This window comes from Oncorhynchus gorbuscha, unplaced genomic scaffold (assembly GCF_021184085.1).
Source record: "Oncorhynchus gorbuscha isolate QuinsamMale2020 ecotype Even-year unplaced genomic scaffold, OgorEven_v1.0 Un_scaffold_454, whole genome shotgun sequence".
Taxonomy (NCBI): Eukaryota; Metazoa; Chordata; class Actinopteri; order Salmoniformes; family Salmonidae; genus Oncorhynchus; species Oncorhynchus gorbuscha.
Window position 1 is genome coordinate 14059 of NW_025745294.1, and position 22917 is coordinate 36975.

Sequence of the window (22917 nt, forward strand, 5' to 3'; positions counted from 1 at the left end):
ACCCATCTATCCCCTCTACATATCTACCTCCACTACCCCCTACCCATCTATCCCCTCTACATATCTACCTCCACTACCCCCTACCCATCTATCCCCTCTACATATCTACCTCCACTACCCCCCTACCCATCTATCCCTCTACATATCTACCTCCACTACCCCCTACCCATCTATCCCCTCTACATATCTACCTACCTCTACCCCCCTACCCATCTATCCCCTCTACATATCTACCTCCACTACCCCTCTACCCATCTATCCCCTCTACATATCTACCTACCTCTACCCCCTACCCATCTATCCCCTCTACATATCTACCTCCATCTATCCCCTCTACCCATCTATCCCCTCTACATATCTACCTCCTCTACCCCCCTACCCATCTATCCCCTCTACATATCTACCTCCACTACCCCTCTACCCATCTATCCCCTCACTATCTACCCCCTACCCATCTATCCCCTCTACATATCTACCTCCACTACCCCTCTACCCTCACTACCCACCCCCCTATCTCCTCCACTCCCATCTACCCCCTACCCATCTATCCCCTCTACATATCTACCTCCACTACCCCTCTACCCTCACTACCCACCTACTCCTCCACTCCCAGTACAACTTCTACCCCCTCGACCCTCTACTCATCTACCCCCTCTACCTCCTTTACTTGGGGGGGGGGGCAGCTAGCCTAGTGGTTGGAGTGTTGGACTAGTAACTGAAAGGTTGCAAGATCGAATCCCCGAGCTGACAAGGTAAAACATCTGTTGTTCTGCCCCTGAACAAACAGTTAACCCACTGTTCCTAGACCAGTTAACCCCCTGTTCCTAGGCAGTCATTGAAAATAAGAATTTGTTCTTAACTGTTAAAGTTGCCAAGTTAAAGGTAAAATCAAATTAAAATGAAAAAATACCTCCTTTACCTACTCCACAAAAGCCACCATTGTTCCTAGTGCAGGAGGCAGAGAGCAGCAGCTAGGATCCGTCCCTAATGCCCCCCTATTCCCTATATAGTGCACTACTTAGGACCAGGGTCCATAGTCAAAAGTAGTGCACTAAATAGACAATAGGGGGCCATTTGGGGTGCAGCCTTGCAGACCAAGGCAGAGCATGTCATGCCAACACAGGCCTGCTGGAATAACAGAACACACAGTGGTTGGACAGCAGACTTAACATGCAAACCCAGCTCTCTCCACTAAAACTCTGCTCTTAAAAATCACACACTCTCTCTCTCTCTCTCTCCTCTGCCACCTGCCCCTCTTTCTCTCCCTCTCTCCCCCACCTCTCCCTCTCAATCTCTTTCTCCCTCCCTCTCTTTCTCTCTACATCTCCTCTGCCACCTCCCTCCTCTTTCTCTCTCCCTCTCTCCCCCACCTCTCCCTCTCAATCTCTTTCTCCCTCCCTCTCTTTCTCTCTACATCTCCTCTGCCACCTCCCTCCTCTTTCTCGCTCTCTCTCTCTTTCTCCACTCCCTCCCTCTTTCCTCCTCTTCCTCCTCCCAGCCACCTCTTCCTCTCCTCGCCGTGCCGCATCAGACATGGAGCAGGCCCGCCCACAGACCAGCGGGGAGGAGGAGCTACAACTGCAGCTGGCTCTGGCCATGAGCCGAGAGGAGAGTGAAAAGGTAACACTCACACAGTACACACACACACACTCACACAGTACACACACACACACACAGTCACACACACACACACACACACACACACACACACACACACACACACACACACACACACACACACACACACACACACACACACACACACACACACACACACACACACACACACACACACACACACACACTGAACAAGAGGCACTGACACACTCACACAGTACGTACACACACACACACACACACACACACTGAACAATAGGCACTGACACACACACTGAACAAGAGGCACTGACACACACACACACACACACACACACACACACACACACACACACACACACACACACACACACACACACACACACACACACACTGAACAAGAGGCACTGACACACTCACACAGTACACACACACACACACACACACACACACACACACACACACACACACACACACACACACACACACACACACACACACACACTGAACAATAGGCACTGACACACACACTGAACAATAGGCACTGACACACACACACACACACACACAACACACACACACACACACACACACACACACACACACACACACACACACACACACACACACACACACACACACACACACACACACTGAACAATAGGCACTGACACACACACTGAACAAGAGGCACTGACACACACACACACACACACACACACACACACACACACACACACACACACACACACACACACACACACACACACACACACACACACACACACACACACACACTGAACAAGAGGCACTGACACACTCACACAGTACACACACACACACACACACACTGAACAATAGGCACTGACACACACACTGAACAATAGGCACTGACACACACACACACACACACACACACACACACACACACACACACACACACACACACACACACACACACACACACACACACACACACACACACACACACACACACACACACACTGAACAAGAAGCACTGACACACTCTGACTACATGCAGTGTGAGAATGTTATGAATGTGGCTGCCTCCCTCCCACTCATACACACTCCCCTGCAGAGCTCAAATCTCTCTCTCGCTCTCTCTCGCTCTCTCGCTCTCTCGCTCTCTCTCTCTCTCTCTGTCCTCTAAGTGTCATCCATTTCACTGAGCCTTAAATAGAAACCAATATCACCCCTCTCTCTTTGTAACACCTGGCCAATCAAAGACACCGATACTCAGAGTTGGCCGCCGATCTGGCCAATTACAGAGTGCGATGCTGCAGAGTGAACCGCCGGCAGCTGTGCTGAGTGAATGAGTGACTGGACTGGACAGGCTGGAGCTATTGATCCACTGTTAGCTAGCCTGGTATTGATGGCACTGTTAGCTAGCCTGGTATTGATCCACTGTTAGCTAGCCTGGTATTGATCCACTGTTAGCTAGCCTGGTATTGATCCACTGTTAGCTAGCCTGGTATTGATCCACTGTTAGCTAGCCTGGTATTGATCCACTGTTAGCTAGCCTGGTATTGATCCACTGAATGGCCTCTGTGTCTCTGTGTTGTTAGATGGTGCATTCTGCACCGAGGCCTTGGACCAGGGGTGTCAAAGTCAAATGGACGGAGGGCCAAATAAAAAATTTAGCTACAAGCCGAGGGCCGGACTGTTCGAATGTTCATTGAAATTTTTTTAAATGACGCATATAGTCTAGTGAACCTAATTGAACCTACTGAAAACCTAACAAATATATTCCAATATGATCAGATAAATAAAGCAATATTTTCTTATGGCTCTGTCAGTAATCTTTAATTTTCAACAGACACAAAAGACAAATTTCCTTTATATAAAAATCCCCATAACATGAACATTAAATGAAAGAAACCGGTATTCAAGGCACCATCAGTAGCCTATATTTTCTATTTTAGCAAAAGTGGGCTAAATTTACTTCAAAGAAAAAAACAATAATAGCAATTTTCTATCATCCACTCAACTGAAATATTTTTAAAATATAATTGGATTGAAATACAATAAAATAAAGTGCAAAAATCTATTAATCAAAAACAACACTTTGTTTAAGGAGAAGTAACATGCAGTGAAAACAAATATTAAACTTTAACTTTTAAACTTGAACTGAGTAAAAACTCTAAATATGTGATTGCACAGTAATGTTCACTTGTTTGAGGTTGAGGGTGATACTTGGTGGTGTCCCATCTTTTCCACAAGTTCATCAATGTTCGGGGTAAGGCTCTGAGCTGAGGAAATCCTCAGAATTGAGTGGAGGTGTTCAGCAGTAAGTCGACTTCTGTGTGATGTTTTGTTCAAGTTCATCAAAGAAAACAGTTGTTCACACAGGTATGTGCTGCCAAACATAGACAACGTTTGAGCAGCCTGGATGCGCAGCTGGGGCATTGTGTCGGGGAGGAAACGGGCGAACTCCGCAGCACCCACTGCCGCATATTTTGCCCTCAGTGCATCATTGCATTGGAGGTCAATCAACTCCATTTGGAGGTTTGGTGGTGAGCTTTCCACGTCAACAGCAAATGGGTTACCGAGCAGTTCCAACCTGCTTTTTTGTGCTTCAAAGTCAGCAAATCGGCGTCGAAAGTCAGCGGCAAGCATACCTATTTTATCAGCCAACTGTGCGCTCGGGAACGCACTGGTAGAGAGCTTCTCTTTCATGGTCTGGCAGCTGGGAAAGTGGCTCAAATTTTCTTTCCGCATCTGCGTCTCCCACAGAGTCAGTTTGGTTTTAAATGCCTTCACTGTACTGTACATATCAGAGATGACACGATCCCGACCCTGCAGCTGCAAGTTCATTGCATTCAGATGACTCGTAATGTCACACAGAAAAGCCATTTCACACAGAAACATTTCGTCTCGGAGTTGTGTTGTGTCTTTCCCTTTGCTGTCCAAGAACAGACAAATCTCCTCACGAAGCTCGAAACATCTTTGAAGCACCTTTCCCTGGCTTAGCCATCGCACCTCTGTGTGATAAGGCAAATCACCATGCTCCGTTTCTAACTCCGTCAGAAATGCCTTGAACTGGCGGTGATTCAAACCTTTGGCTCTGATAAAGTTAACTGTGCGCGTGATGATGCTCATTACATGCTCCGTTTTCAAGGCTTTACCGCACAACGCTTCCTGGTGTATGATACAATGATAAGCTGTCAGCTCACCTGTCGCGTTTTCCTCTTGCATCTTTTCCCGTATCTTCGCCACCAGTCCGCTCCTGTGTCCACACATCGCAGGTGCTCCGTCGGTTGTCAAACCCACAAGTTTTTCCCAAGGCAGCTCCATCTCATTTACACATCTTGACACCTCTTCATACAAATCATGCCCCGTAGTTGTGCCATGCATAGGACGTAAAGCCAAAAACTCCTCTGTCACGCTTAGGCTGGAGTCCACTCCGCGGATGAAAATTGACAACTGGGCAATGTAAGAAATGTCGGTGCTCTCATCCACAGCCAAGGAATATGCAATGAAATCTTTTCCCTTTTTCACAAGCTGCTCTTTTAGATTGATGGACAACTGGTCTACTCTCTCGGCAATGGTGTTTCTGCTCAGACTCACATTTAAAAAGAGTTGCCTTTTTTCTGGGCAAACTTCGTCACAAACTTTAATCATGCAGTTTTTGATGAAATCCCCCTCCGTAAATGGCCGGGCTGATTTAGCGATCTCTTCTGCCAAAATAAAACTGGCCTTGACAGCAGCCTGGCCTTGTGATTTGGCTTTTTTGAACAGAGCCTGTCGAGATTTGAGGCCTCGTTTTAATTCCTCTGCCTTTTGTAGCCTTTGTTCCATGTCCATATTCTTGTTTTTGTCCGCGTGTTTCGTTTCATAATGTCGTCTCAGATTATACTCTTTCAGTACCGCCACACTTTCTCCACACAGAAGACACACAGGTTTTCCAGCTACCTCCGTGAACAAATACTCCGACTCCCACCTTGTTTGAAACCCCCGGTTCTCAGTGTCCACCTTCCGTTTTGCCATTTTTGATGGGTATCTGAAAGTTAATTTTACTGTGATGCTGACAACTGCTGTGCCAATAAATATTGAAATGAAGCAGCCTACTGCTCGGTGCGTCACCGTTGCATTGTGGGAAATGTAGTATTGGTGCGTGTAAAAGATCTGCGGGCTGCCGGCTTGCTGCGGTCTGCGGGCCGGTTCTAATAATAAATCAAGATCATCCCAGGGGCCGTAAAAAACCTTCTCGCGGGCCGGATGTGGCCCCGGGCCTTGACTCTGACATATGTGCCTTGGACTGAAAAACACTTAGCTCCTTTTATAAAACACACACAATATCTTAGGTCCTTTTGTTCAACACTACAATATCTTAGCTCCTTTTATAAAACACACACAATATCTTAGGTCCTTTTGTTCAACACTACAATATCTTAGCTCCTTTTATAAAACACACACAATATCTTAGGTCCTTTTGTTCAACACTACAATATCTTAGGTCCTTTTGTTCAACACTACAATATCTTAGGTCCTTTTGTTCAACACTACAATATCTTAGGTCCTTTTGTTCAACACTACAATATCTTAGGTCCTTTTGTTCAACACCACAATATCTTAGGTCCTTTTGTTCAACACTACAATATCTTAGGTCCTTTTGTTCAACACCACAATATCTTAGGTCCTTTTGTTCAACACTACAATATCTTAGGTCCTTTTGTTCAACACTACAATATCTTAGGTCCTTTTGTTCAACACTACAATATCTTAGGTCCTTTTGTTCAACACCACAATATCTTAGGTCCTTTTGTTCAACACTACAATATCTTAGGTCCTTTTGTTCAACACTACAATATCTTAGGTCCTTTTGTTCAACACTACAATATCTTAGGTCCTTTTGTTCAACACTACAATATCTTAGGTCCTTTTATAAAACACACACAATATCTTAGCTCCTTTTATAAAACACACAATATCTTAGGTCCTTTTGTTCAACACTACAATATCTTAGGTCCTTTTGTTCAACACTACAATATCTTAGGTCCTTTTGTTCAACACTACAATATCTTAGGTCCTTTTGTTCAACACTACAATATCTTAGGTCCTTTTGTTCAACACTACAATATCTTAGGTCCTTTTGTTCAACACTACAATATCTTAGGTCCTTTTGTTCAACACTACAATATCTTAGCTCCTTTTGTTCAACACTACAATATCTTAGGTCCTTTTGTTCAACACTACAATATCTTAGGTCCTTTTGTTCAACACCACAATATCTTAGCTCCTTTTATAAAACACACACAATATCTTAGGTCCTTTTGTTCAACACCACAATATCTTAGGTCCTTTTGTAAAACACAAAAAAAATCATCGTTGACTAACTTTACAAGCTGACTATTGGTCAACTTTTACAGACTTTCAATTTCCAGTAGTTAGTCCAACTCCTAACCCAGAGCTTATTGATCTACTGGCTGTCGAGAGACAAATGATTTCAGGTGTTCTTTTCTCCCCGTTAGTTAACTCATCATTGTCATTTATGGGCCGGAGTCACCTGGTGTCCCTGATGCCCGACTAGAAACACCTGAAAAGCAGAAGTGTTTTGAGTGCAGTCAGCCCTGCTAATAACACCAGCCCCCTTTAACACTCCAGCCTGCTCCCCCGGTGGACACTGATGAACAGACTCAGCTTCAGATTGCCCTGAGCCTCAGCAAGGAGGACGCTCAGAAGGTACTGCTGAGATGTAGCCCCTCGAGCCCTCTGCATCCTCATACCCTAAACTAGGCTTGTAAAAATCCAGAAACATTCCCTCAAAATTCCCAGGTTTCCCATAAATCCTGTTTGGTGATCCCTCTCCCTCCTGATTCTGGGAATCCTTCAACTGGGATTTCTGGGAAAATAGGGAATTTCAGGAAGGTTACGAGAATTTTGCAATGCTAAACCCTAACCCTAACCAAACCATTCTACCTCCTGCTGCTGCAAGCGCTCTCTCTCTCTCTCTCTCTCTCTCTCTCTCTCTCTCTCTCTCTCTCTCTCTCTCTCTCTCTCTCTCTCTCTCTCTCTCTCTCTCTCTCTCTCTCTCTCTCTCTCTCTGTCTCTCTGTCTCTCTGTCTCTCTGTCTCTCTGTCTCTCTGTCTCTCTCTCTCTCTCTCTCTCTCTGTCACTCTCTCTCTGTCACTCTCTCTCTGTCACTCTCTCTCTGTCTCTCTCTCTCTGCCTCTCTCTCTCTGCCTCTCTCTCTCTGCTCTCTCTCTGCCTCTCTCTCTCTGCTCTCTCTCTCTGCCTCTCTCTCTGTCTCTCTCTCTGTCTCTGTCTCTGTCTCCCTCTCTCACTCTCTCGCTCACTCTCTTAGACCTGTGGGTGAACTTTGACCCTGGTTCCTGAACAACCAAGCAGCTTGCTGTGCTGCACCTTTTCTCTCGTCACAGATGGGATAAGACTGCATCCTTATGTTTCCACTAACCAATAGCACCATCTCCCTCTCTCTTTAGACCAATGGTATGATAATGCCTCTCCATGTCTCAATCTCTGTCTCTCTGTCTCTCTGTCTCTCTCTCTCTCTCTCTCTCTCTCTCTCTGTCTCTCTCTCTCTCTCTGTCTCTCTGTCTCTCTGTCTCTCTGTCTCTCTCTCTCTCTCTCTCTCTCTCTCTGTCTCTCTCTGTCTCTCTCTCTCTCTGCCTCTCTCTCTCTGCCTCTCTCTCTCTGCCTCTCTCTCTCTGCCTCTCTCTCTGTCTCTCTCTCTGTCTCTCTCTCTCTGTCTCTGTCTCTGTCTCCCTCTCTCACTCTCTCGCTCACTCTCTTAGACCTGTGGGTGAACTTTGACCCTGGTTCCTGAACAACCAAGCAGCTTGCTGTGCTGCACCTTTTCTCTCGTCACAGATGGGATAAGACTGCATCCTTATGTTTCCACTAACCAATAGCACCATCTCCCTCTCTCTTTAGACCAATGGTATGAGATCCCGCCCTCTGACCTCTTCTGGTGTACACGCCAATCCCTGTCTTGGGGAGGGTCAAAGAGGGCTTGCCTTCCATGCAATGTATCAACAATGGTGGCGTTCCAGGTCATCTATTTTGCACATCTCAGCAACCACATGATGTGATACAGCGTTCTTCTGAGATTCGCAGTGCGTCTGTAAAAAAGACAACCTGGAACCGCACCAATGTGAATATCAAGACAGGTTAGGAAGTGTTTTTATTTATCCACCAACGACTGATTTGTATTTCCCCTCCTCCACTCCACCGATTGGCTCCCTTACAGCCGGCCTCGCCTCCTCCGGTTGCCTTGGATATGGATGAAGAGAGACAGCTCCAGATCGCCCTGAGCCTGAGCAAAGAGGAGCACCAGCAGGTAGTGCCCCCGGTAGTGCCCCTGGTCCTGTCCCAGATGGCATCCTAGTCACTATGTAGTGCACTGCGCTATAGTGGCCTGGTAGAACCGGCCTGATCTCGCCAGCTCACATTATGGCGGAGTGAGACAGAAACTCAGACTGCTTGACCAGACTAGCCACATAGATCTCTGGCCCAAAGTAGTGCACTACATAGGGACTAGGTTTGGCCCACTGAGAGGTGAAGGTGGGGAGCATATTCTCTCCCCCTGAGCCCCCTGTGTCTTTAAGTCTTCGGGTCCTTCAGCTCTGCTCAACACCTCTCTGTCTTCCTTTCCTTCTGTCTGTCTGGCTGCTCATCACTGTGTCAATGTTTTACCCTCTAGACTGGGAACTCACTCTGCTTCTCTAGACTGGGAACTCACTCTGTTTCTCTAGACTGGGAGCTCACTCTGTTACTCTAGACTGGGAGCTCACTCTGTTTCTCTAGACTGGGAGCTCACTCTGTTTCTCTAGACTGGGAGCTCACTCTGTTTCTCTAGACTGGGAGCTCACTCTGTTTCTCTAGACTGGGAGCTCACTCTGTTCCTCTAGACTGGGAGCTCACTCTGTTCCTCTAGACTGGGAGCTCACTCTGTTCCTCTAGACTGGGAGCTCACTCTGTTCCTCTAGACTGGGAGCTCACTCTGTTTCTCTAGACTGGGAGCTCACTCTGTTCCTCTAGACTGGGAGCTCACTCTGTTCCTCTAGACTGGGAGCTCACTCTGTTCCTCTAGACTGGGAGCTCACTCTGTTCCTCTAGACTGGGAACTCACTCTGTTCCTCTAGACTGGGAACTCACTCTGTTCCTCTAGACTGGGAACTCACCTCTCTCTGTCTCTCTCTCTCTACCCCCTCTCTCTGCCTCTACCCCCCCTCTCTCTGTCTCCTCTCTCTACCCCCCTTCTCTCTCTCTCTACCCCCCTCTCTCTATCTAACCCCCCCCTCTCTCTGCCAGGGTGGCACAATGGAAGCAGTTACTCACTGAGTGACTGGTGCTCTCCTCTCTTCTCTGACCGGAGTAGACTCTCTCTCTCTCTGATGTCTTGTCTTCCTTCTCACATGTCTTGTCCAGCTTCTAGACACGTGGTGTTGTTGTGTGACCCGTGTATGTGTTGTGTCTATGTGTATGTGTTGTGTCTATGTGTTGTGTCTATGTGTATGTGTTGTGTCTATGTGTATGTGTTGTGTCTATGTGTATGTGTTGTGTCTATGTGTTGTGTCTATGTGTATGTGTTGTGTATGTGTTGTGTCTATGTGTATGTGTTGTGTCTATGTGTTGTGTCTATGTGTATGTGTTGTGTCTATGTGTATGTGTTGTGTCTATGTGTATGTGTTGTGTCTATGTGTATGTGTTGTGTCTATGTGTTGTGTCTATGTGTTGTGTCTATGTGTATGTGTTGTGTCTATGTGTTGTGTCTATGTGTTGTGTCTATGTATATGTGTTGTGTCTATGTGTTGTGTCTATGTGTATGTGTTGTGTCTATGTGTATGTGTTGTGTCTATGTGTATGTGTTGTGTCTATGTGTATGTCTGACTATGTGGGGAGTCAGTATGTGTGGAGTCAGTATGTGTGGAGTCAGTATGTGTGGGAGTCAGTGTGTGTGGAGTCAGTATGTGGGGAGTCAGTATGTGTGGGAGTCAGTGTGGGGAGTCAGTATGTGTGGAGTCAGTATGTGTGGAGTCAGTATGTGTGGAGTCAGTATGTGTGGAGTCAGTATGTGTGGAGTCAGTATGTGTGGAGTCAGTGTGTGTGGAGTCGGTGTGTGTGGAGTCAGTATGTGGGAGTCAGTATGTGGGAGTCGGTATGTGGGAGTCGGTGTGTGGGAGTCGGTGTGTGGGAGTCGGTGTGTGGGGAGTCGGTGTGTGTGGAGTCGGTGTGTGTGGAGTCAGTATGTGGGAGTCGGTATGTGGGAGTCGGTGTGTGGGAGTCGGTGTGTGGGAGTCGGTGTGTGGGAGTCGGTGTGTGGGGAGTCGGTGTGTGTGGAGTCGGTGTGTGTGGAGTCAGTATGTGGGAGTCAGTATGTGGGAGTCGGTATGTGGGAGTCGGTATGTGGGAGTCGGTGTGTGGGGAGTCGGTGTGTGTGGAGTCGGTGTGTGTGGAGTCAGTGTGTGTGGAGTCAGTATGTGGGAGTCAGTATGTGGGAGTCAGTATGTGGGGAGTCAGTGTGTGGGGAGTCAGTGTGTGTGGAGTCAGTGTGTGTGGAGTCAGTGTGTGTGGAGTCAGTATGTGTGGGAGTCAGTATGTGTGGGAGTCAGCATGTGGGAGTCAGCGTGTGTGGAGTCAGTGTGTGTGGAGTCAGTGTGTGTGGAGTCAGTGTGTGTGGAGTCAGTGTGTGTGGAGTCAGTGTGTGTGGAGTCAGTATGTGTGGAGTCAGTGTGTGTGGGAGTCAGTGTGTGTGGGAGTCAGTGTGTGTGGGAGTCAGTATGTGGGGAGTCAGTATGTGTGGGAGTCAGTATGTGTGGAGTCAGTATGTGTGGGAGTCAGTATGTGTGGAGTCAGTATGTGTGGAGTCAGTGTGTGGGAGTCAGTGTGTGTGGAGTCAGTGTGTGTGGAGTCAGTGTGTGTGGAGTCAGTGTGTGTGGGAGTCAGTATGTGTGGGAGTCAGTGTGTGGGAGTCAGTGTGTGGGAGTCAGTGTGTGTGGAGTCAGTGTGTGTGGAGTCAGTGTGTGTGGAGTCAGTGTGTGTGGAGTCAGTATGTGGGAGTCAGTGTGTGTGGAGTCAGTGTGTGGGAGTCAGTATGTGTGGAGTCAGTATGTGGGAGTCAGTATGTGGGAGTCAGTATGTGTGGAGTCAGTGTGTGTGGAGTCAGTGTGTGTGGAGTCAGTGTGTGTGGAGTCAGTGTGTGTGGGAGTCAGTGTGTGTGGGAGTCAGTATGTGGGGAGTCAGTATGTGTGGGAGTCAGTATGTGTGGAGTCAGTATGTGTGGGAGTCAGTATGTGTGGAGTCAGTATGTGTGGAGTCAGTGTGTGGGAGTCAGTATGTGTGGAGTCAGTATGTGTGGAGTCAGTGTGTGGGAGTCAGTGTGTGTGGAGTCAGTGTGTGTGGAGTCAGTGTGTGTGGGAGTCAGTATGTGTGGGAGTCGGTGTGTGTGGAGTCGGTGTGTGTGGAGTCGGTGTGTGTGGGAGTCGGTGTGTGTGGGAGTCGGTGTGTGTGGAGTCGGTGTGTGTGGAGTCGGTATGTGGGAGTCAGTGTGTATGGAGTCAGTATGTGGGAGTCAGTGTGTGTTGGAGTCAGTGTGTGTTGGAGTCAGTATGTGGGAGTCGGTGTGTGTGGAGTCGGTGTGTGTGGAGTCGGTGTGTGTGGGAGTCGGTGTGTGTGGGAGTGGGAGTCGGTGTGTGTGGAGTCGGTGTGTGTGGAGTCGGTGTGTGTGGAGTCGGTGTGTGTGGGAGTCAGTATGTGGGGAGTCAGTATGTGTGGAGTCAGTGTGTGTGGAGTCAGTATGTGTGGAGTCAGTGTGTGTGGAGTCAGTGTGTGTGGAGTCAGTGTGTGTGGAGTCAGTGTGTGTGGAGTCAGTGTGTGTGGAGTCAGTGTGTGGGAGTCAGTATGTGGGAGTCAGTGTGTGTGGAGTCAGTGTGTGTGGAGTCAGTGTGTGGGAGTCAGTGTGTGGGAGTCAGTATGTGGGAGTCAGTGTGTGGAGTCAGTGTGTGTGGAGTCAGTATGTGGGAGTCAGTATGTGGGAGTCAGTATGTGGGAGTCAGTGTGTGTGGAGTCAGTGTGTGGGAGTCAGTATGTGGGAGTCAGTATGTGGGAGTCAGTGTGTGTGGAGTCAGTGTGTGTGGAGTCAGTGTGTGTGGAGTCAGTGTGTGTGTGGAGTCAGTGTGTGGGAGTCAGTGTGTGGGAGTCAGTGTGTGGGAGTCAGTGTGTGTGGGAATCAGTATGTGGGAGTCAGTGTGTGTGGGAGTCAGTGCAAGTGGGAGTCAGTGTGTGTGGAGTCAGTGTGTGTGGAGTCAGTGTGTGTGGAGTCAGTGTGTGTGGGAGTCAGTATGTGTGGAGTCAGTATGTGTGGAGTCAGTGTGTGTGGAGTCAGTATGTGGGAGTCAGTATGTGGGAGTCAGTGTGTGTGGAGTCAGTATGTGTGGAGTCAGTATGTGTGGAGTCAGTGTGTGTGGAGTCAGTATGTGTGGAGTCAGTGATGCCGTTCCTACTCATATATCCATGTCCAGTTTGTAGACGTGTTGTTGTGGTCTAGTAGTCTGTGTTGTTGTGGTCTAGTAGTTTGTGTTGTTGTGGTCTAGTAGTCTGTGTTGTTGTGGTCTAGTAGTCTGGGTTGTTGTGGTCTAGTAGTCTGTGTTGTTGTGGTCTAGTAGTCTGTGTTGTTGTGGTCTAGTCGTCTGTGTTGTTGTGGTCTAGTAGTTTGTGTTGTTGTGGTCTAGTAGTCTGTGTTGTTGTGGTCTAGTAGTCTGTGTTGTTGTGGTCTAGTAGTCTGTGTTGTTGTGGTCTAGTCGTCTGGGTTGTTGTGGTTTAGTCGTCTCTGTTGTTGTGGTCTAGTAGTCTGTGTTGTTGTGGTCTAGTAGTCTGTGTTGTTGTGGTCTAGTAGTCTGTGTTGTTGTGGTCTAGTAGTCTGTGTTGTTGTGGTCTAGTAGTCTGTGTTGTTGTGGTCTAGTCGTCTGTGTTGTTGTGGTCTAGTCGTCTGTGTTGTTGTGGTCTAGTAGTCTGTGTTGTTGTGGTCTAGTAGTCTGTGTTGTTGTGGTCTAGTAGTCTGTGTTGTTGTGGTCTAGTAGTCTGTGTTGTTGTGGTCTGTGTTGTCTAACCACGCGTTTCTCTGAGTTAGTACTACTTTAGACCAGGGCCCTATTCCCTATATAGTGCACTACTTTAAACCCATAATGCACTGCATATGGAAATAGGGAGCCATTTGGTAGACAGCAAGTGTGTGTTAGAATCAGTGAGCTTGTCTCCGAGCCATGTCATGCCTAACAGCTTCCATGTGTCTGTGTGTGTTGCCAGGAGCAACGGAGTCGCCAAGGAGACGAGTCGTTGCTCCAAAAAGCTCTGGAGGAGAGTAAACGAGAGGCGGCGTCTGGTGGAATTGGGGTAGGAACAGTTACCACACTATGTAACCTACAGTATATAACAGTTACCACACCACTCTATATAACCTACAGTATATAACAGTTACCACTCTATATAACCTACAGTATATAACAGTTACCACACCACTCTATATAACCTACAGTATATAACAGTTACCACACCACTCTATATAACCTACAGTATATAACAGTTACCACTCTATATAACCTACAGTATATAACAGTTACCACTCTATATAACCTACAGTATATAACAGTTACCACACTATGTAACCTACAGTATATAACAGTTACCACTCTATATAACCTACAGTATATAACAGTTACCACACTATGTAACCTACAGTATATAACAGTTACCACACCACTCTGTAACCTACAGTATATAACAGTTACCACTCTATATAACCTACAGTATATAACAGTTACCACACCACTCTATATAACCTACAGTATATAACAGTTACCACTCTATATAACCTACAGTATATAACAGTTACCACTCTATATAACCTACAGTATATAACAGTTACCACTCTATATAACCTACAGTATATAACAGTTACCACTCTATATAACCTACAGTATATAACAGTTACCACTCTATATAACCTACAGTATATAACAGTTACCACTCTATATAACCTACAGTATATAACAGTTACCACTCTATATAACCTACAGTATATAACAGTTACCACTCTATATAACCTACAGTATATAACAGTTACCACTCTATATAACCTACAGTATATAACAGTTACCACTCTATATAACCTACAGTATATAACAGTTACCACTCTATATAACCTACAGTATATAACAGTTACCACTCTATATAACCTACAGTATATAACAGTTACCACTCTATATAACCTACAGTATATAACAGTTACCACTCTATATAACCTACAGTATATAACAGTTACCACTCTATATAACCTACAGTATATAACAGTTACCACTCTATATAACCTACAGTATATAACAGTTACCACTCTATATAACCTACAGTATATAACAGTTACCACACCACTCTATATAACCTGCACCAATTTGTAAGTCGCTCTGGATAAGAGCGTCTGCTAAATGACTTAAATGTAAATGTTAAATGTAATGTAAATGTATATAACAGTTACCACTCTATATAACCTACAGTATATAACAGTTACCACTCTATATAACCTACAGTATATAACAGTTACCACTCTATATAACCTACAGTATATAACAGGCCAGACTAGGACAGGCTAGGGGAAGGGGGGGGGGGGCAGACTGGGACAGGCTAGGGGAAGGGGAGGGCAGACTAGGACAGGCTAGGGGAAGGGGAGGGCAGACTGGGACAGGCTGGGGGAAGGGGAGGGCAGACTGGGACAGGCTGGGGGAAGGGGAGGGCAGACTGGGACAGGCTGGGGGAAGGGGAGGGTAGACTGGGACAGGCTGGGGGAAGGGGAGGGCAGACTGGGCCTTTGTGAGTCAAATCTGGAGTAGAACTGGTTTAGTTTATTCTGCAATGAGGGGCTTTTGTGAGTCAAATCTGGAGTAGAACTGGTTTAGTTTACAGATGAGTTGTTGTTGCTGGAGAACTGTTGCTGTCTGGCTGACTTCATTCCTGACTGTAGCTTTATCTTGGCCTCTCCATAGAGGACACTGGTCTTGCTCCTGTGTCGTCTTTGGCAGAGCGGAGAGCCTGTGGGCTTCCTCGTTGGCACTGTGAAGAGCCCTAAGCTCACCACTGAACAATGGCTTGTTATTGCTGTGTGATAGAAAAGTAGTTGATGTTATGCAGTTGTCCTCACGTCCACTGATGCAGGTTGTCACCCTGTCTGTGTAGTTGTGTATGTTGGCATTGTTCTCCTCACGTCCACTGATGTAGGTTGTCACCCTGTCTGTGTAGTTGTGTATGTTGGCATTGTTCTCCTCACATCCACTGATGTAGGTTGTCACCCTGTCTGTGTAGTTGTGTATGTTGGCATTGTTGTCCTCACGTCCACTGATGTAGGTTGTCACCCTGTCTGTGTAGTTGTGTATGTTGGCATTGTTGTCCTCACATCCACTGATGTAGGTTGTGACCCTGTCTGTGTAGTTGTGTATGTTGGCATTGTTCTCCTTCAATGTGTTCCAATCCCTGGTGTCTTGCCCCTCCTTTAACTCCCTAATGGCCTTGTCAGTCCCCAAGGGTTCCCCAAAGGAGTGTGGGGGACAGAGTGGTCTGAGTTCCCCAAGGGAGTGTGGGGGACAGCGTGGTCTGAGTTCCCCAAGGAAGTGTGGGGGACAGCCTGGTCTGAGTTCCCCAGGGGAGTGTGGGGGACAACCTAGTCTGAGTCCCCCAAGGGAGTGTGGGGGACAGCGTGGTCTGAGTTCCCCAGGGGAGTGTGGGGGACAGCGTGGTCTGAGTTCCCAAGGAAGTGTGGGGACACCCTGGTCTGAGTTCCCCAGAGGAGTGTGGGGGACAACCTGGTCTGAGTTCCCCAGGGGAGTGTGGGGGACAACCTAGTCAGGGGAGTGTGGGGGACAGAGTGGTCTGAGTTCCCCAAGGGAGTGTGGGGGACAGCGTGGTCTGAGTTCCCCAAGGGAGTGTGGGGGACAGTGTGGTCTGAGTTCCCCAAGGGAGTGTGGGGGACAGAGTGGTCTGAGTTCCCCAAGGGAGTGTGGGGGACAGCGTGGTCTGAGTTCCCCAAGGGAGTGTGGGGGACAGCCTGGTCTGAGTTCCCCAAGGGAGTGTGGGGGACAGCGTGGTCTGAGTTCCCCAAGGGAGTGTGGGGGACAGCCTGGTCTGAGTTCCCTAAGGGAGCATGTGTCCATAGAGACAGTAACCAGAACAGTCAACACTATAGTCCTCTCCATATAGACAGTAACCAGAACAGTCAACACTATAGTACTCTCCATATAGACAGTAACCAGAACAGTCAACACTATAGTACTCTCCATATAGACAGTAACCAGAACAGTCAACACTATAGTACTCTCCATATAGACAGTAACCAGAACAGTCAACACTATAGTACTCTCCATATAGACAGTAACCAGAACAGTCAACACTATAGTACTCTCCATAGAGACAGTAACCATAACAGTCAACACTATAGTACTCTCCATATAGACAGTAACCAGAACAGTCAACACTATAGTACTCTCCATATAGACAGTAAACAGAACAGTCAACACTATAGTACTCTCCATATAGACAGTAACCAGAACAGTCAACACTATAGTACTCTCCATAGAGACAGTAACCAGAACAATCAACACTATAGCACTATAGTACTCTCCATATAGACAGTAACCAGAACAGTCAACACTATAGTACTCTCCATATAGACAGTAACCAGAACAGTCAACACTATAGTACTCTCCATATAGACAGTAACCAGAACAGTCAACACTATAGTACTCTCCATATAGACAGTAACCAGAACAGTCAACACACTCCTCTGTATGAAGTTTCTAAAGCTGTTTGACTGATGTCTGTGAGTATAACAGAACTCAAAAACCTGAGAACAATCCAACCAGGAAGTGGGAAATCTGAGGTTTGTAGTTTTTCAACTCATTGCCTATCAATGGCTGTGTTTTTCGTCTGTTGAATGAAGAGAGTCAGACCGAAATGCAGCGTGTAGGCTACTCATAACTTTAATGAATGAAAAGGTACATGAAATAACTGAATACGAAAACAACAAACGAAACGTGAAACTAATTACAGCCTATCTGGTGACTACTACACAGAGACAGCAACAAACACCCACAAAATACAACGCGAACTCAGGCTACCTAAATAAGGTTCCCAAACAGAGACAACGACAAGCACCTGACTCTGATTGAGAATCGCCTCAGGCAGCCAAGCCTAACTAGACACACCCCTAATCATACACAATCCCAATTAATACAAACCCCAATACGAAACACAACATATAAACCCATGTCACACCCTGGCCTACCCAAACATATAACAAAAACACAAAATACAATGACCAAGGCGTGACAAGTGTAAAATACTTGTATGTTTGAGGAATTTTAATTATGGGATTTCTGTTGTTTTGAATTTGGCGTCCTGCCTTTTCACTGGCTGTTGACGAGGTGGGACGCTAAGTGAAGTTGATGATTAGAACCTACTTGTTGTTTCTCTGTGGACAGTCTGCCATGATGGACCTGGTGGAGGTGTTTGCTGTGTCATCTGAGGTGCCTCCTACTGCTAGTGCCAACTCCTGGAGTCTGCCAGGGGGGAACGTCCGCACCCCTCTCCACCACCCCCTCCCCCTGGCCCAGGCTGCTGCTGGGGCAGCCTCCGACCCCTGGGACTCACTGGGTAAGAGCTGCTCCATGCCTCTAAAGAACTCAACAGCCAGTCCCAATTCACTCACCACTCATACTCTACTGTCTGCCCTCCAGCATTATCTCTCTGTTCACCACTCATACTCTACTGCCTGCCCTCCAGCATTATCTCTCTGTTCACCACTCATACTCTACTGTCTGCCCTCCAGCATTATCTCTCTGTTCACCACTCATACTCTACTGTCTGCCCTCCAGCATTATTTCTCTCTCTGCTCACCACTCATACTCTACTGTCTGCCCTCCAGCATTATTTCTCTCTCTGCTCACCACTCATACTCTACTGTCTGCCCTCCAGCATTATTTCTCTCTCTGCTCACCACTCATACTGTACTGTCTGCCCTCCAGCATTATTTCTCTCTCTGCTCACCACTCATACTCTACTGTCTGCCCTCCAGCATTATATATCTCTCTCTGCTCACCACTCATACTCTACTGTCTGCCCTCCAGCATTATCTCTCTGTTCACCACTCATACTGTACTGTCTGCCCTCCAGCATTATTTCTCTCTCTGCTCACCACTCATACTCTACTGTCTGCCCTCCAGCATTATATCTCTCTCTGCTCACCACTCATACTCTACTGTCTGCCCTCCAGCATTATCTCTCTGTTCACCACTCATACTGTACTGTCTGCCCTCCAGCATGATCTCTCTCTGCTCACCACTCATACTCTACTGTCTGCCCTCCAGCATTATCTCTCTGTTCACCACTCATACTGTACTGTCTGCCCTCCAGCATTATCTCTCTTTCTGCTCACCACTCATACTCTGCTGTCTGCCCTCCAGCATTGGCTCTCTCTGCTCACCACTCATACTCTACTGTCTGCCCTCCAGCATTATATCTCTCTCTGCTCACCACTCATACTCTACTGTCTGCCCTCCAGCATTATCTCTCTGTTCACCACTCATACTGTACTGTCTGCCCTCCAGCATTATCTCTCTCTGCTCACCACTCATACTCTACTGTCTGCCCTCCAGCATTATCTCTCTGTTCACCACTCATACTGTACTGTCTGCCCTCCAGCATTATCTCTCTCTTTCTGCTCACCACTCATACTCTGCTGTCTGCCCTCCAGCATTGGCTCTCTCTGCTCACCACTCATACTCTACTGTCTGCCCTCCAGCATTATTTCCCTCTCTGCTCACCACTCATACTCTACTGTCTGCCCTCCAGCATTGTCTCTCTCTGCTCACCACTCATACTGTACTGTCTGCCCTCCAGCATTATCTCTCTCTCTCTGCTCACCACTCATACTCTACTGTCTGCCCTCCAGCATTGTCTCTCTCTGCTCACCCTCATACTCTACTGTCTGCCCTCCAGCATTATCTCTCTCTGCTCACCACCCATACTGTCTGCCCTCCAGCATTATCTCTCTCTTTCTGCTCACCACTCATACTCTGCTGTCTGCCCTCCAGCATTGGCTCTCTCTGCTCACCACTCATACTCTACTGTCTGCCCTCCAGCATTATTCTCTCTACCAATAGACCCCTCTGCTCACCAAATGATACAGTTAGTCTGCCCTCCAGCATTGTCTCTCTCTGCTCACCACTCATACTGTTACTGTCTGCCCTCCAGCATTATCTCTCATCCTGCTCACCACTCATACTCTACTGTCTGCCCTCCAGCATTGTCTCTCTCTGCTCACCCTCTGGGACTCTACTGTCTTCCCTCCAGCATTATCTCTCTGCCCACCGTCTTCCCTCCAGCATTATCCCTCTCTGCTCACCAGCATACTGTCTTCCCTCTAGCATTATCTCCTCTGCTCACCACTCATACTCTACTGTAGGCCAATAATCAATTGATTACACAATGCATTCCAGGCTCTGGTAGTTATTCTCTTACCAATAGACACCCTCATATTAAAGAAAACTGTGATACAGTTAGTAAATAATAACGTTAATAAAGCTCTATGTAGCTATAATGTCATGTTTATGATCAGACGTGTAATAATGTACATCCTTATCCTGTCCTGTTACTGCAGTAGAGACAGTCCAGACAGACAGACAGACAGTCTCCCTGGATGGTTCCTCCCACCTACCCCCTTCTTGGCAGCGTACCGGTCCCCTGGGAGAAGTAGTAGACCCATTCTCTATTCCAGATGCTTTGAACTGGCAGCCCTATTCAAAACTGGTTATCTCTGGCGAAAAACAGACAGACAGACAGACAGACAGACAGACAGACAGACAGACAGACAGACAGACAGACAGACAGACAGACAGACAGACAGACAGACAGACAGACAGACAGACAGACAGACAGACAGACAGATTAGCAGACAGACAGACAATACCTACCTTTGGAAAGTATTCAGAGTCTTGACTTTTTCCACATTTTGTTCGGTTACAGCCTTATTCTAAAACTGATTAAAAAACATCTCATCAATGTACACACAATACCCCTGTTCAGTAAACTTTTTTTTTTGTTTGAAATATCACATTTACATACAGTACAAGTCAAAAGTTTGCAAATAGTCCTGGTAGCCATTTGATTAGCTGTTCAACAGTCTAATGGCTTGGGGGTAGAAGCTGTTCAGCAGTCTTATGGCTTGGGGGTAGAAGCTGTTCAGTAGTCTTATGGCTTGGGGTAGAAGCTGTTCAGCAGTCTAATGGCTTGGGGGTAGAAGCTGTTCAGCAGTCTAATGGCTTGGGGGTAGAAGCTGTTCAGCAGTCTAAAGGCTTGGGGGTAGAAGCTGTTCAGCAGTCTAATGGCTTGGGGTAGAAGCTGTTCAGCAGTCTAAAGGCTTGGGGGTAGAAGCTGTTCAGCAGTCTAAAGGCTTGGGGGTAGAAGCTGTTCAGCAGTCTAATGGCTTGGGGTAGAAGCTGTTCAGCAGTCTAAAGGCTTGGGGGTAGAAGCTGTTCAGCAGTCTAATGGCTTGGGGGTAGAAGCTGTTCAGCAGTCTAATGGCTTGGGGGTAGAAGCTGTTCAGCAGTCTAATGGCTTGGGGGTAGAAGCTGTTCAGCAGTCTAATGGCTTGGGGGTAGAAGCTGTTCAGCAGTCTAATGGCTTGGGGGTAGAAGCTGTTCAGCAGTCTAATGGCTTGGGGGTAGAAGCTGTTCAGCAGTCTAATGGCTTGGGGGTAGAAGCTGTTCAGCAGTCTAAAGGCTTGGGGGTAGAAGCTGTTCAACAGTCTAATGGCTTGGGGTAGAAGCTGTTCAGCAGTCTAAAGGCTTGGGGGTAGAAGCTGTTCAACAGTCTAATGGCTTGGGGGTAGAAGCTGTTCAGCAGTCTAAAGGCTTGGGGTAGAAGCTGTTCAACAGTCTAATGGCTTGGGGGTAGAAGCTGTTCAGCAGTCTAATGGCTTGGGGGTAGAAGCTGTTCAGCAGTCTAATGGCTTGGGGGTAGAAGCTGTTCAGCAGTCTAAAGGCTTGGGGGTAGAAGCTGTTCAACAGTCTAATGGCTTGGGGGTAGAAGCTGTTCAGCAGTCTAATGGCTTGGGGGTAGAAGCTGTTCAGCAGTCTAATGGCTTGGGGGTAGAAGCTGTTCAGCAGTCTAATGGCTTGGGGGTAGAAGCTGTTAAGGAGCCTTTTGGGACCTAGACTTGGTGCTCCGGTACCGCTTGCCGTGTGGTAGCAGAGAGAACAGTCTATGACTAGGGTGGCTGGAGTCTTTGGCCATTTTTAGGGCCTTCCTCTGACACCGCCTGGTATAGAGGTCCTGGATGGCAGGCAGCTTTGCCCCAGTGATGTACTGGGCCGTTCACACTACCCTCTATAGCATCTATAGCACCTGGTATAGAGGTCCTGGATGGCAGGCAGCTTTGCCCCAGTGATGTACTGGGCCGTTCACACTACCCTCTATAGCATCTATAGCACCTGGTATAGAGGTCCTGGATGGCAGGCAGCTTTGCCCCAGTGATGTACTGGGCCGTTCACACTACCCTCTATAGCATCTATAGCACCTGGTATAGAGGTCCTGGATGGCAGGCAGCTTTGCCCCAGTGATGTACTGGGCCGTTCACACTACCCTCTATAGCATCTATAGCACCTGGTATAGAGGTCCTGGATGGCAGGCAGCTTTGCCCCAGTGATGTACTGGGCCGTTCACACTACCCTCTATAGCATCTATAGCACCTGGTATAGAGGTCCTGGATGGCAGGCAGCTTTGCCCCAGTGATGTACTGGGCCGTTCACACTACCCTCTGAGTGCCTTGAGGTTGGATGCCGAGCAGTTGCCGTACCAGGCAGTGATGCAACCAGTCAGGATGCGCTTGACGGGGCAGCTGTCAAACGTTTTGAGGCTCTGAGGACCCACGCCAAATCTTTTCAGTCTCCTGAGGCGGAGTATACTTTGTCATGCCCTCTTCACCACTGTCTTGGTGTGTTTGGACCACGTTATTTTGTTGATGATGTGGACTCCAAGGAACTTGAAGCTCTCAACCTGCTCCAACGATGAGAATGTGGGCGTGCTTCGTCCTCCTTTCCCTGTAGTCCACAATAATCTCCTTTGTCTTGATCACATTAAGGGAAAGGTTGTTATCCTGGCACCACACGGCCAGGTCTCTGACCTCCTCCCTATTGGCTCATCGTTGTCGGTGATCAGGCCTACCACTGTTTTGTTGTCGGCAAACTTAATGATGGTGTTGGAGTCGTGCCTGGCCATGCAGTCGTGGGTGAACAGGGA

The 22917-nt window shown here is 47.5% G+C and overlaps 1 protein-coding gene across 1 annotated transcript; it reads left to right on the plus strand.

Annotated features, from left to right (window-relative positions):
* Positions 1-1404: 1404 nt before the first annotated feature.
* Positions 1405-19781, plus strand: LOC124018247 (epsin-1-like). The gene is made up of 6 exons (XM_046333512.1): positions 1405-1620; positions 7222-7299; positions 8828-8917; positions 13885-13971; positions 18102-18308; positions 19761-19781. The coding sequence occupies exons 1-6, from the start codon at positions 1534-1536 to the stop codon at positions 19779-19781; spliced, it is 570 nt and encodes a 189-aa protein (XP_046189468.1). The 5' UTR covers positions 1405-1533.
* Positions 19782-22917: the final 3136 nt, after the last annotated feature.